This window comes from Calypte anna, chromosome 19, assembly GCF_003957555.1.
Source record: "Calypte anna isolate BGI_N300 chromosome 19, bCalAnn1_v1.p, whole genome shotgun sequence".
NCBI classification, from domain to species: domain Eukaryota; kingdom Metazoa; phylum Chordata; class Aves; order Apodiformes; family Trochilidae; genus Calypte; species Calypte anna.
The window spans coordinates 4,499,170-4,512,325 of NC_044264.1; the positions used below are offsets into that span (position 1 = coordinate 4,499,170).

A 13,156-nucleotide genomic window follows, 5' to 3' on the forward strand; every position below is an offset into this window, starting at 1 on the left:
ATGTCATAAGTAATGACAGGATAGAAATAGAACATTAATACTGAAGGGAGACAAATACTGAGACCCTTTAGACCAGAGTTAAAACTGAGAGTTGGAAATCTAAGGAATCAATGAGGAAAAAAAAACCAACAACTTTGTAAAATAAGATGATTTCCTCCTATTCACATTTTTCCAAGCAATATCTTTGAATTTGTTGCCCACAAAACTTCAGAGTCTAATAAACAGGATCAAACAATGAAAGCCATACCATGCCTGCACTACAGAATGCAAATCTTATTTATCCAGAGGGATTTTAAGACAGGTAGAGTTCCACTATCAAAGAGAGATTACTGGCAGAGCAAATAACAACAGAAATAAATTAAAACCAATTATAGCTTGTGACTAAAACAATCAATTAGTGGAACTGTTCACATCTCCTTAAGACAAGAAATACAGAGCTCCATAAAAAAGGTCACCTCAAAGACTTTTTGCTTACAAGTCATTAACATTACTCTGACTCATTAGGGAATAGACAGAAGTTTCACTGTTGAGATAAATGGATCTCAAAAGCATTATTTCAGCAAAGATGGCATCTTTCAGGGTATCTGCAGTTTTTAAAATGTGTGCAGAATAATGAGAGATAATTTGCAAGTCATTAAAATGTGTTATCTGAAAAATTTCATGCTTCTTTTTGATTAGCAAAGCTCCCTACTGGAAAAATTACTCAGAACATCAAAAAGGAATTAGCAGCAGGGTGCAAAGAAACAAAAGCTACATAAATGACACAGTTCATCTGAAGGTGCTTGTTTAGTGTTACAGGGTTTGAGAAATTATGAACAGTAATTAACACTGAAAAATAACAATCCTTAGAGATCCTAATGCTATATAATTAAGCAATGCATTTGTTTTATTTACACAGAGATTGGATCCAAATATATAGAGAAATGACCAACTATTCAGTAGCTGTCATCTGCATGTTGGCATCTAGCCAAATTATTTGCTGATGAGCCTAAATTGATCCTGATAATGAAGATTTAAGTTCTTTTACTTTGGCAAAATACTGCTAAATGACAAAGGGATAATTGACTGTAACTGAAGACACCTGGACAAGTATGTTGATACTAACATGGGTACACAGGATACTGGTACAGACAGATCTGCTCCTCCTGCAATACAATAACATCTTATCTTGGCTGTTTATTAAATATCCAGCTAATAAGATTATTTTAAAAATGCCAAGCACACATGTCTTGTATGCAAGACATGAACAGTTACCTCTGCTGACTTGGGAGCTCCACCTTAGCAGCTCTTCCTGCTGTTTGTACAAAATACAGACACACACTCCAACTACTTTATCCAAGATGAGCTCAAGGGACCCTTTTGATGCTTATTAGAACCTGAACACCCACAGTTCCATGGGATTTAAGGAAAGGAAATGCTGCATGCCTGGGCATCCGTGCTGACTGCAGTGTTTTGGATGGCCACAGACATAAGCCTGAATTTTGTTCATGCTCCATTACATCTGAAAAATAAAATGAACTTTATCCAACTCACTTGAATCCATCTTTACACTTTCCACAGCATGCATGTTTACACCCATGCTCATTAAATAAAAAAGAGAACTGTCCCATTCTCTAAAAGGTGAAGAATATTTTCAACTTAATTGCCTGAAAATAGTAAGTCTCTGTCCTTTCTCTAGACTGGATTTTAGTAACAGTTTACAATATGAAAGCTGCTCGTTGAAGGGAAGAATACATAGAAAAGATGAGTGACAGCTGAAAGCCATTTTCTCACATAAAAGCAGGATTCCACTAATTAGATTTAATCGTCTGTTATGCACACTCTTACAGACCCTGCCTGGTGAGAAATCCCAAAATGGCAATTACTGCTCTTAGGCTGAGCACTCCTAGGCCACATCCAGCAGCAGCTGAGACACAGCTGGAGCCAAGATCAGCACTTCCAGCTGAGGGGAAAACGGTGTGGAATGAGGACAGGTAATGCTCAGGCTGTGGGGGACACAAATGTGTGCAGTTATGGGAGAAGAAAATGGATCTGAGGTCTGTATTTGAGGGGAGAGTGTGTAGTATAGGAGGGGAGGATGTAGGATTTGATTTGCAATCAAACTAAATGTTCTCCTAGAAGACAAAACAAACAAAAAAAATCCACGTGCTGTGTTCAAGATCACAGTGCAAATCTGGGTAGATAGAAGGGACAGCACATTGCTACAGTGCATAATAAATTCACAGATTCTAAAAACAAAGCAAAACAGTTACATCCTCTTGTTGCAAATTAAGACAAGATGTATCCTATTCTGTCAGCAGCCAACCAAGTATCTGCAGCGTTTAGATTTTAACCAAAACCCTCTATCATGTGTCTGGGTATTGGCCTTTTTTTAGCTACTAAACTTGGAGACTCTGTGTGTGCATACATGCATGTATGTTCTTCTAGTAAGAACAGAACAGTATTAATGCCAAAATACAGCACACAGAACTAAAAATAAAAGACAGACCTAAGGCACCCGTGACCATTCAGGGGCAAATTTATCCTCAAGAATGTATGGGGTTTTTTTCTTGTAACTAGCTAAAAACACTTAAGAGAGTCAAATTCTATAGTCTTGGGTCAGTAAAACGTTGTCTGATTCACCATCACAAGATCTGGGGCTCACAGATGAGCAGTCCTGAGCTGTGGAGTGTGAAATCCCAGCTTCAGTCTCTGCCTGGGCTGTGTTTTCCCCATGGGCTACCACTGCTCTTCAGTGCCACATTTGCCCAGCATGAAACTTGAGGATTGGCAATGGTACCTTGAGCACCACTGCTCCAGATCAAAGGGTTAATTTCCCATTAGTTCAGAGAGAAACAAGCCAGTCTTTTAAAAGACTATTAAATGATGTTATTGTTAAATTAGCACCATCCTGACTTTGGGGTTGAATATACACTTTGAAAGCTCTGGAGGAAACAAAAATTACAAAGTAACCAATTCAGCCTTCAGTGCTCCAGAGGTTTACATTTGGTGTAGCTTTTGGCAGTAATGAAGGAAAATATTTTCTAAAAGAACTACTGATTTTCAGCTCAACACTTCCTAGAATGTGTTGATTTAAAGTCAAAAAGGGCAATGTTTATGTCCAGTTTTTTAAATTATAAAAACATACATTGATTGGAAATGTGATTATTCCCAAATTGGATCTAAACCAGGCTATTCGTAACAGGAAGAAGAACAAGTAAAATCAATTTTAATTTAATTGTAATTACAGAGTGCAAGCTTAATAAATGTTCTTTTCATGCAATGCCATTCACAGTACCTCATAAAATATGAAAGCATTCCAGGGACTAGAACTGGAAGTTAGCTGCCAGTGGCATACTGTATTTCTAAGAACAGCATGGCTTACTGTACTGCAGTGCTAGCCAAAGCTTGAGGTCTCTACAAGGTAATAATAAAATTCCCTGTGCTGACAGTTCAGAGATTTTCATTTTAGAAAAATTTCAGTTCTTCAGTTTTGATTTTCCCAAAATAACTGTGACAAGGAACACAATGTGTTAGCATACTTTACTGACTCCATCAGTGATATAGATTTTTACATTTGCTCCATTTATCAAGGCAGCTATCTGAAACTGCTCTGAAAGGTTTAACTTGTTTGTACACAAAAGTATTTATTTTTGTCTTTTAGGATTTTTTTTTTTTTTGCCTCTAACACTAGTGAGAAAAAACCATCACAGAACAGATGGCTATCAGCAGAAAAGATGTGTGTTTTGAGTGGAAAGTATCAGCAATATGAGAAAGAAAACATTCAAGGTGATATTAGAGGAACTGCAGCCCGATGAGCAATGCATTCTGCATGGTTAATTTCTGTAGGTTTGTCGAATGAGGGCAGGGAAAATGACAATTCACTTGATTAAAAGCTCTGAAATGTGTCTCAGTTCCTGGTGCTTCTCCGGATGGTGCTTTGGTCTGTCCTTGAAATTCTGCCATACAATGGCACAGCCTAGTGCTTGAGAGCTGCAATAACATGCTCCGTGGGGACAGTCAGCTCAGCACCTCATGAACCCTCCTGGTTTTTTAGATTTAATTTTAAAGCCTTCCTGTATTCAAAGCCCTGAAGTCGTTATATTAGAAAAGAAACTGCTGAGTCTAATTAACAGCAGAAGCACACTGCTTGTTTCTTCCTTGGTTAGAAGCAGAGTCATAATAAGGAATTTAAAAGGAAGGCAAAGCTTCCTAAGAGGATGAGATGTTCCTGACCAGTCCTGCCTTTTAACCAGCCCTCTTCACAATGAAAAACCAGAAAATTCTGCTGTGCCCTCAGTGGGGCCAGGAACCAACTAACATTTATCTTAAATTGAATCAGCTGCCTCCAGAAAACTGTCACCAGCAGAGACCACCTAAGAGATTAGGGGAGAGAGAACATCTTTGAATGCCTTACCCAGTAAGGAAGAAGCAAAGACAGACTCTGGGATTCATTACTCTCCGTGGGAGGAAAGGTCATTACTGCAAGATCATGTAAGCAAGGCCCTGGAGAGCAAACACTGCAAGTTCTTTCCTCTCAAAGGGGAAGAAAGCTCTCACTCAAATAACTGGAACAAAATGTCAAGTGAAGTCTTTTAAACACATACCACCTCAGCCTCACAGAATGGAAATTATTAAATCCTTCAGTTTTTCATTTATTTAACAACAGAGCAGTGTTGAAATGATCTTGGTTATGAACCAAAGGGTAGTGCAAAAAGTCCTTGGTGTCATGATGATTTTAAGCAGTTTAACATCAAGTGCATTACACAGTAATTGCACACCATATGCTTGCTGTGTTTTGGTGTGCAGAGGCTGCCAGATGGGCTCTGGTACTTCTAGATTGAAGTGTCTGAAAAGATTAAAAGAAAGAAGTGGTGCCAGGATCACACTAAACAGTTCTGTTTCTTATTTTGTAAAGTACGTGGCAAATGCAAAGCTGGCAGGTTCTGTACCAGATGACAAAAATATTAAAAAAGTAAAAGTTGTACAGAATGCTCAAGAAACTAAGGTGTCACAGTCCAATCTGAGTCCTGATAAGCCATAAATGCAGTAAATTTGTAACTTAAATCAGTGGCTGGCACTTCACCTTCTGTCTTTCTGCCATTATGCAGAAGGAAGTGACTTGGGAATAATTCTCTTGCTTATCTTCCAGACTGATTCAGAAAACAAGGACAGAGAGGACAACACCTGAAATCAAAGGCACTTCCAAGCATTTATAAAAAAAATCATAAAAACCTGCTAATTTAAAGCTTGTAACTATTTCAACTTTTGCAGCAGTGCTAACAGAACAAGTAGGCATGGGAAGGTGAATATTTAGGTAGATATTGTGCAAAACAGCTGAGCACTATGGGAGACTGGGGGATTTAGAAATGAGCTTTAAAATAACAAAAAAAACCAAACCAAACCAAAAAAACAACAAAAAACCAAACCACCTTTGACTTTTAATGGGACTCTTGTACCTAACTTATTCAGTTACTTCTGAAACATTCTATTTGCCTTTTTAATTCCCACTGGATTTTTGCTGTGCTATTTTCCTAAACTGCTGCCCTGTTCAGAACTAGCAAGCTTATTTCACCTCAAACAGGATAATTGTTTCACATTACTTGCTCAAGAAAGTTTGCTGCCAGTTTTAGGATTCTTTCTTTCATTTCTATGCTATCAGCTCTTTACAGTAAACAAGCATTTTCTCCATGCTTCAACACCTCCATGTCAGAAAATAATGAAGATGCCATGCCCAGTACATAAATATGTAAAATGAGCTCCTGGAGGACTAAAGACTGACATGCTGACCTGGAAACTTCAGTTCTACAAAAGAAAGCACTACAAGCACAGTGACAATACCCATGACAAAGCTTCCAAGTAGAAGCACCCCTGGGTCTGCAGTGACAGCAATGCTGTGATCAGAGCTGCTGGTACCCTGGATGTGAGCTTAACTGCAGAGAGGGGGCACTGAAAGTCAACAAAAGAGGTGACAGTCTGCTTTCTACTCAAATCACTCTGCTTTGGACAGTGTAAATAACTGCCTTGTGGCACTGTACTGTGTAGATGCTCTCACTTTGCACTTTTCTGTGACACAAGCAAAGAGACTCCTTCCCAGAGCATGAATTCCCTGGGTGTCCTTCCAGCAAGGATGAAAAATGCAGTCAGTGTCTATACAACATAAACTGCTCCTCTGTGGTGAAAAAGAAGCCATTTAGAAATAATCAAACCTTTGTTCTTTCTGCTTTAAAAATCAGATGACTGATAAGAGCTACCAAGCAAGTAGCCAACTGATTTGACTTCTTTTGGGTCTATTTACAACAGGCTTCACTCACACACTGAAGAGTTCAAGGGGATTATACATTTCATGCACCATGAGCAAGCATTCACACCACTGCCAAAGTGGAAAAATGCCATTTGAGTCTTCTTGTGACTGTGAAGGAAAGCTTGTATTTTCTATGCAAGATTTCCCAAAAGAAGAAGAATGAACTTCAGGTTCAGCTTTACTGTGAGGAGAGGAAAAAGGTTGATTGACACAATATTTAGGTACATCTCAGAACGGAATGTACATCTCAGAAATCCTAAGAGACATAAATATCAGTGAAGAAACAGCACAAAAAGATTAAAATCTTAGTTTGCTAAATGCCAATAAGGGATAACCCTGAGGGATGATCTGTAGCAGTTTGGGTGCTCAGCTTAACAGAAAACTTCATTCATTAAAACCAGACAGGTTATCATACTGTACACAGGGATCAGTTTTTAACATTTCTATGAGTTTATACCTTTACTCAAAGGCACATTTCAACTCACTTGGTCAACTTATGGCCTTTCATTGCTATGAGGAAATCTCTCACAGTCTCAGGACTTTGGTACCTACACGGTGTTTTTGAAATGTACTTCAGTGTCTGCAAAGTAAAAGAAGGAAAGGACACATTATTCCAGTCAGGAGTTGCTTTACCAGTTGTGTATTCAGTCAATTCAGTTTTTACTTTTTTTTTTTTAACAGTGGGAAGTGCTGTCAAGATGACAAATCACTCACATTTTTTCTGTCTTCAGTAAGACTATACTGATATTTCCCGAGGGAGTAAGAAACAGGCAATATGTAACTACATTATGTAAGAAATTATCTGTGGAAATTACATTAGAACTTATTCAGAAAGCCCCAATGAATCCATTCTGTAAAGACATGACCAAACCAGCTCCTTACACAACCAGGTGAGACTTACAGCTTTGTCTGACTATTCCTGAGGCTTTGGACAGCCATTCATCTGTTCAAAGGGAAAAGTCACACATTGAAGAGGACAGGAAAGAAGTAAGTTCCCTAAAAAAGCACCTGCTGTTTGTGTGAGACATTTGATGCACTAAATGAATTGCAAATGCAGAGATGTATGGGGCAGGACACTGCATGCAATGATTATCTATAATAATAATAAAACCCCATAAAGTTTCTTAATCAGAAAATCTTTAAACTGAGTATTCATATTTGAAAAGTCAGATGGACATTGGACTACTGAGAAATAAATTGAAAAGCACAATGAAGTGTTAGATAACCCTCCCTTTTCTGAGTCCTGTCCTGACCTTTTCAGATAAAAAGGAATCATTTTACACCAATAATGACCACAATGAAATCATCACATTATTATGTAACAAGATTATTTAATAGTTAAATAACTTTTTTCCATTTTAGGCTTTTTCAACAATTTCAAGTCAATTAAAATGCCCAACATACAGCCAAACAGCTCTAGTTTAGCAAGCTTCATCCAGTTATTTCAGTACCAGTGGATACAAGCCTGCTCAGCTCTTGAACACATACTCATCATGAATGAACACAATCCTGTGAGATCAAGCTATGGTTTTATTTCAGTCAAATAGAGAGTATAAACCTAGACTTTACACAAGCTCCACTCCATGGACAAAAATGAGCATCCTATAGGTATTTAACATGTACCAATATACCAAGGCAATTAAAGCTGTAAGGTGTATTTTGACAAAATACACTTAGAGGATCTTTCTCAGCTGTTTTAAAGAGGTACAGGAAGAGATTGTTTGTCTCCATTAAGATTTAAAATAGATTTTTTGTAAGCCCTTATTTTGTTGAAAACAAGGTTTAGGAATTACAACTCTACACCTTTTCAAACAAAGCCAGAACTAAAACAAAAACAAAGCCCAGGCCAAATCTTATTCACATGAGTAGTTTCACTGCTCAACAGAATTACTCATGCAAGCAAGGCAAACTCTTTCAGTGCACTGCCACTCATGGTGCTGCTCACACAGCTCTTTGACATGGACACAATAGGTCATACTGCAAGTATGCTAGGAAGTTGCTAAGTTGAGATATTTAAAAAAAATTAAAAGTTCTAAGCAATAGATTTAACATTTATAATCAGTCTGGCATCCAACAGAGGTTGCTACCTGTACATGTGATTTTGTCATTCAAGTGGCCTCTATTTTGCTCTTTTGATTAAAAAAAATAATCTATTTTAGTTGGAAATCACTAGTTTAATTCTGTAAAAAAGAAAATACCTGCACCCCAGCTTTGAAACCATGGTTAGGTGGTATCATCAATTCACCAAGTGATAGTAAGTTCTGCCCTGGATCTTAAAAGGATAAAATATTTGGAATTTAAAAAAAAACAAATCACACAACTAAACTGTTAAAATACAGGGGGGGTTTTATTCTTATAATGATAGATTTTCATAAGAGTAGCTGCATGCTTCTGCCCTGATCGTGCCGTTAGCCTACAACCTGAATAAAATGGCCACAGAAAAGTGGCAAAAAAATGACTTAACTTTGTTTTTTAATAGAGGGAAATATGACACAAAATTATTAATACACAGACATTAATATACAAACCTAAGGATGTGTATTATTCCAGCCTATGCTAATTTGCAAAGGAATTTCACAGTGCTACTCACTTCATACATAATTGTGTTCAGATTCTGCTGACCAGAGCTCTGCTTGGTTTTCCCACTTTCTTTGCGCTGCTGCTTAAGATCAGTAAGTAACTGGAAGACCTGGGGAAAAAAAAACAAGTGGTTTAGAGCATATGAGAGTATTTTACCTCAAAATATTAACAGCAGGAAGACATAAATGAGCAAAGCAAAATCCTATCAACCAACCAACAGCAAAAAAGCATGGCTGCTTTGGTTAAGGTACCAGCAATAGAAATGAAAAATATTTTGGCACCAGAATGATTAACAGGTATGTAAATTGGTTTTTTCAAAACTGTGACTATTTTAAACAGATTTTCAGCACTTGCTAAATGTCATCCAAAAGCCCCAAAGGAGAAGCTGCCAGGATGAATCTATGTTACTTGTGTATCTAATCTCAAGTACTGCACAGAGTTGGATGACACCTTGCTGTACTGGCACAGAGTTTCCATTTCAGTATAAGTGATGCTTGGAGCCAAATGTCACCTAAGTTTATAGCCCTACTGGATTTGTTATGACAGATGTCCCTATAGTCTTACAATAGATATATGTCTTGTCTCACATAAATGCAGTTTTACATTATCTGTGAAAAACAGTAAACTCTACAACTGCTGCAATGCCAGGAACCAACTAAATAAAGGCTTCACCTACAGATGCTCCTGAGATGAGTGATCCCACTGTAAATTCCAGTGGAGTTACTCATAACAGTGCCAGCACAGTGACCAGGATGGTGTTACAGTATGTTAAGCCACAAAGATTAAATTAGCTCCCTTTTTAATCACAACACTGTAACAGAAGCAGACATTCTTGAAAAGAATGTAATAAAGTTGTCTTCACGTTTATGATGCAGTGAATATTAATGTAGGAATGAGGTTCAGAGGGTAAGTCTGAAAGCAAGGAAAACATTTTGATTTTGCAATGGTGCATTGTCAAATTTGTTGCAACACTGCAACACCTTTATTCATGACAGCTAGATGTGCAGCAAAAGGTTGAGACAGCATCACAACTGCTCTTTTATTCCCATATTGAATTACATTAGGTTGAAATTTCTTCAGATGTTTTGCTTCAGGCTTTACAATATATCCAGAGACAATAACCACAGCAATAACCACAGATCACTGTTTATCCCCTAATTTTCAGCTGTTTCATTCAATATCCAGACCCAGGGGCATTATAAACTGAGAAGTCCATAGAAATAAGAACACAGCATTTCTAGACAATAAGACATAAGAACATAAGCAGTCACATATCCTGCCATTACTTTATATTGCATCTTCTATGAAAAAGGAACACTTTCAATCCTGACTTGAGAGTCAAAACTCAACCTATGAACTTTTATCCAATAAGTATTTGAAGAAAATGTATCCAGTGACAAGAAAACATGAAAGGACAACTCCAAACTCACAGAAGAAATGTGGGCATGGAACACACAACATGTCAGCCCTGAATACTCCTTTCAAACACCACTTCCTGTGCAAAATGGTGCCTCAGTAAAGAGTATGTTAGCTATGCCAGTCACATTGCAACAGAAAACAGGAGCAAACAGAAAGAGATCAGGAGTTTTAGAGGAGTCAGTACTTTGAAGAGCAGTAAAAAGCCAAGCCCTGAAAGCCTGTAGCTGCAGACACTGCAAATCCCTTCCTGCAGAGAATGGAAAAGCTGCCTGCATGGCAACTGCTGTGAAAGGGAACTGAGAAATACACATTCTCATCACTAACTTCATTTTCCACTTCCTTTTGCTTTTTGCCACCACACACAGTACATTCATCAACATAAAGATTCTGCTGAAGAAAAGTTCTGAGTGAAGAGCATGAAGAATGGATTCTGCAATTCTCCCTATTCTGGCCAAAATCTTTAGGACACAGATTTTACATAGTCTGGCTGACACCACTGCTTCAGCCTCAGCAGGCAGTAATACCTCATTTCCAGCAATATCCCAGTGAATGAAGGAGAAGGAAGCAGAGGTGATTTTGCAATAAATAACCTTTGAAATACTTGCTATTTTCTGTGCTGCAACAGTACATGTTTTTAACAAACAGATACTTAATACTCGTTCAGCTGACATATCATCTGTTTCTTAGGCAAGACAGTTGTCTCCAAGCACCTCATTAAAGCCCTTCTAACAGTCACCAGATGGTTGCCTGCTGTTTGCAGATGAAGCTCAAGATAAAACATTTCAAGATTTATTTCAGAATAGGATGAAACAGCTGTGCAACTTTCAAGCTTCAGTAATAAAACAATATAAGCTAAGCACTTTGGTTATTAAAACCATTCAAAAAAATTACAAAGCACTGAAACCTCTTCGTGTCAGGAGAGAGGAAAATTACTCATAATGACTCATTTTTAATACAAAAAATGGTATTTTTAAAACGTTATTTGTGTGCTAATATTAATTGGTCATTATGGTAGGGCACAGTAGCCTTCCCATGACACCAGACCAAGGTCCATCATTGGCTTCTAGGAGTGTTTATCCTGAGGTAAAACATCTCAGATCAGCAAATTAAAATCAGAAGCTGAAAATCACACAGACAGGACTTGCTGATTGCCATGGCAATGTTCAACTCCCACAGAAGTACAAAGTGACTGATTACAGTTTTAAACCGCTGATTTAAAACGAGGACACCGATCAACTTACCTCAAAGTTGCTTAGCAATGCTGCATTTGCATCTTTTCTAAAAAAAAAAATTGAAACAATTAATTTATGTTCCACATGAAACTGTCTAAAACTTCTTTGTTGAGTTGTGCAGATTCTCCAGGAACAGCCAGTATAAGCTGGTTTCTTCAAAAAATCCCCAAGAAATCCCTTTTTCACAATTCTACAATTACCAAGCTGTTGCCACCTCTAGGAAGTATTTTATTGTTAGAAACAGATTACATAAATATACAGTATATTTTGCAGAATTTGCCCCATAAATTGACCACCACGATACATTTACATGACAAAATCTTTTTAGTCAGCCACACTCTTGTTCACTCAAGTTCATGAACTGAAGCCAAATTGCCTTACTTCTTCCTTAGAGAAAAAGTCCTCAGGTTTTATTTGAAAACAGAGCAGCAGCAAAAGTCATGAAGATCACACACACACACACACACACACAATTTATTTGTCAGGAACACAGAAAAAGAAAATACAATGACTATTCGTGTACAATGTGCATTTGTGTGTGTATAAATATAGAAATGGTGACAAATTTACACATGTGGAACCAAGTTAAAAAAAAAAGCTTATTGCACTTCCACTGAATTTACTTCTTGAATTTTTATGTGCCTACTCCTTCACTAGCAGGGCAAGGCTGAGAGCTTCCTATCAACACTTTCCTGCTAATTCTGTCCCATTGAAGCCCAAATCATTATCCACCACTGCTAGGCTAGATATAGTCTCTTGGAATCATGTGCATATTTAGATTAATCATGCCTCTGTTACTATGAGAGGCTGTAACATTATATTTTTTAACTAAAAAAAAAAAAAAAAAGGAAAAAAACTGACACAGAACATCCTATATTCCCTGAACAACACATTTTGCTGAGCAGTCAGTAGCCACAACAACATACAAAAGCAAAAAAAGGCTTTTCTCTGGTCTGTGTGGCAGTTTATGGGAAAAAAAAAAACAAGCACAAAGAAAAAAAAGGTACAATGTATTGTTAAGCACCATCAACTGTTTGAATAGATCTGTCACGTTCATCACTTTCAAACAAGTTAAATTCATCCACAAACTTCCACAGGTTCTATCATTGTTTTTAAATGAAAAGGACCTTCTAAAATATGCTGAGATGAAATTCAACTTCCATTTTGCTGACTCGAGTGAAACTTCAGCCAGGGAGCTCACACATGCATTAGTTTTCATTCATGTTTTACAAACCGTATAGCTTTTGTTAGGTTAATGTAATTCTTCAGAATGTTTGCATTCAGGCTATCCCTACAGAAATCCCTATGGATCAAAGGTGCTCTTTGTTAGAAATAATAATGCTACAGAAGAATTCTATAGGGAATTATTCTGCTAAATAAGTGAAAGGGACCTATAGAGTAAATACATTACTCTGCAAATGAGTTTGTAAAATCTATCTGATGTTTAACTATTTGAGACAACTGCTTCCTTTCTAGTTCTAAAACTCTGTCATTCAGGAAAATACCTTTTGTTTTCTTCTAATAACAGATAACAAATGAGTCAATCTCAAATCTTCAACAATTTTCATTCTGCTGACATACCAGAACTACAAACTGATAAACAAGACCATACTTCTACAGAACTTGCAAAGTAGAAATTCAA

General features: G+C 37.3%; 1 protein-coding gene across 2 annotated transcripts in view; it reads right to left on the reverse strand.

Moving 5' to 3' along the window:
• Window positions 1-13,156, reverse strand: part of CRCP (CGRP receptor component) — a 33,363-nt gene that overhangs the window by 11,178 nt on the left and 9,029 nt on the right. For both annotated transcript variants that reach the window (XM_030462290.1, XM_008490704.2), the window contains 3 exons: window positions 11,524-11,560; window positions 8,874-8,972; window positions 6,769-6,863 (listed from right to left, as the gene is read on the reverse strand). In XM_030462290.1, coding sequence (XP_030318150.1) covers window positions 6,769-6,863; window positions 8,874-8,972; window positions 11,524-11,560 — 231 coding nt within the window. The remainder of the gene's footprint in view (window positions 1-6,768; window positions 6,864-8,873; window positions 8,973-11,523; window positions 11,561-13,156) is intronic.